This window comes from Eimeria mitis, genomic scaffold, assembly GCF_000499745.2.
Source record: "Eimeria mitis Houghton genomic scaffold, Emh_scaff319, whole genome shotgun sequence".
Classification (NCBI taxonomy): domain Eukaryota; phylum Apicomplexa; class Conoidasida; order Eucoccidiorida; family Eimeriidae; genus Eimeria; species Eimeria mitis.
This window is the reverse complement of record NW_013571532.1, coordinates 4,397-4,649: the sequence shown is the minus strand read 5'-3', so window position 1 is coordinate 4,649 and position 253 is coordinate 4,397. Positions and strand designations below refer to the sequence as shown.

The 253-nt window shown below is 60.1% G+C and overlaps 1 protein-coding gene across 1 annotated transcript in view; it reads right to left on the bottom strand.

Moving 5' to 3' along the window:
- The window catches only part of EMH_0007700 (uncharacterized protein), a gene marked incomplete at both ends in the record, with an annotated part of 7,653 nt that overhangs the window by 5,837 nt on the left and 1,563 nt on the right, over positions 1-253 (bottom strand). The window contains one exon of the mRNA XM_013498110.1: positions 39-253. Within this exon, the coding sequence (XP_013353564.1) occupies positions 39-253 (215 nt within the window). The remainder of the gene's footprint in view (positions 1-38) is intronic.

The following is a 253-nucleotide window of genomic DNA, read 5'->3' as shown; positions in this document are numbered from 1 at the left end:
GAAGCGGCGGCGCAGCAGCAAGGGGGACCGTAACGGACTGTTTGCTGCTGCTGCTGCTGCTGCTGCTGCTACGATCTCTTCTTCTCTATCAACGCCAAACGAGCTGCTGCTGCTCCTGCTGCACCTAGAGCTGTACTCATCTGCTGCTGCTGCTGTTGCTGCTGCTGCTGCTGTGTTCATGCTGCTGAAATCTGGGGCACACTCGGCCTCTGCTGCCTCAGCAGCAGCAGCAGCAGCAGCAGCAGCAGCACGT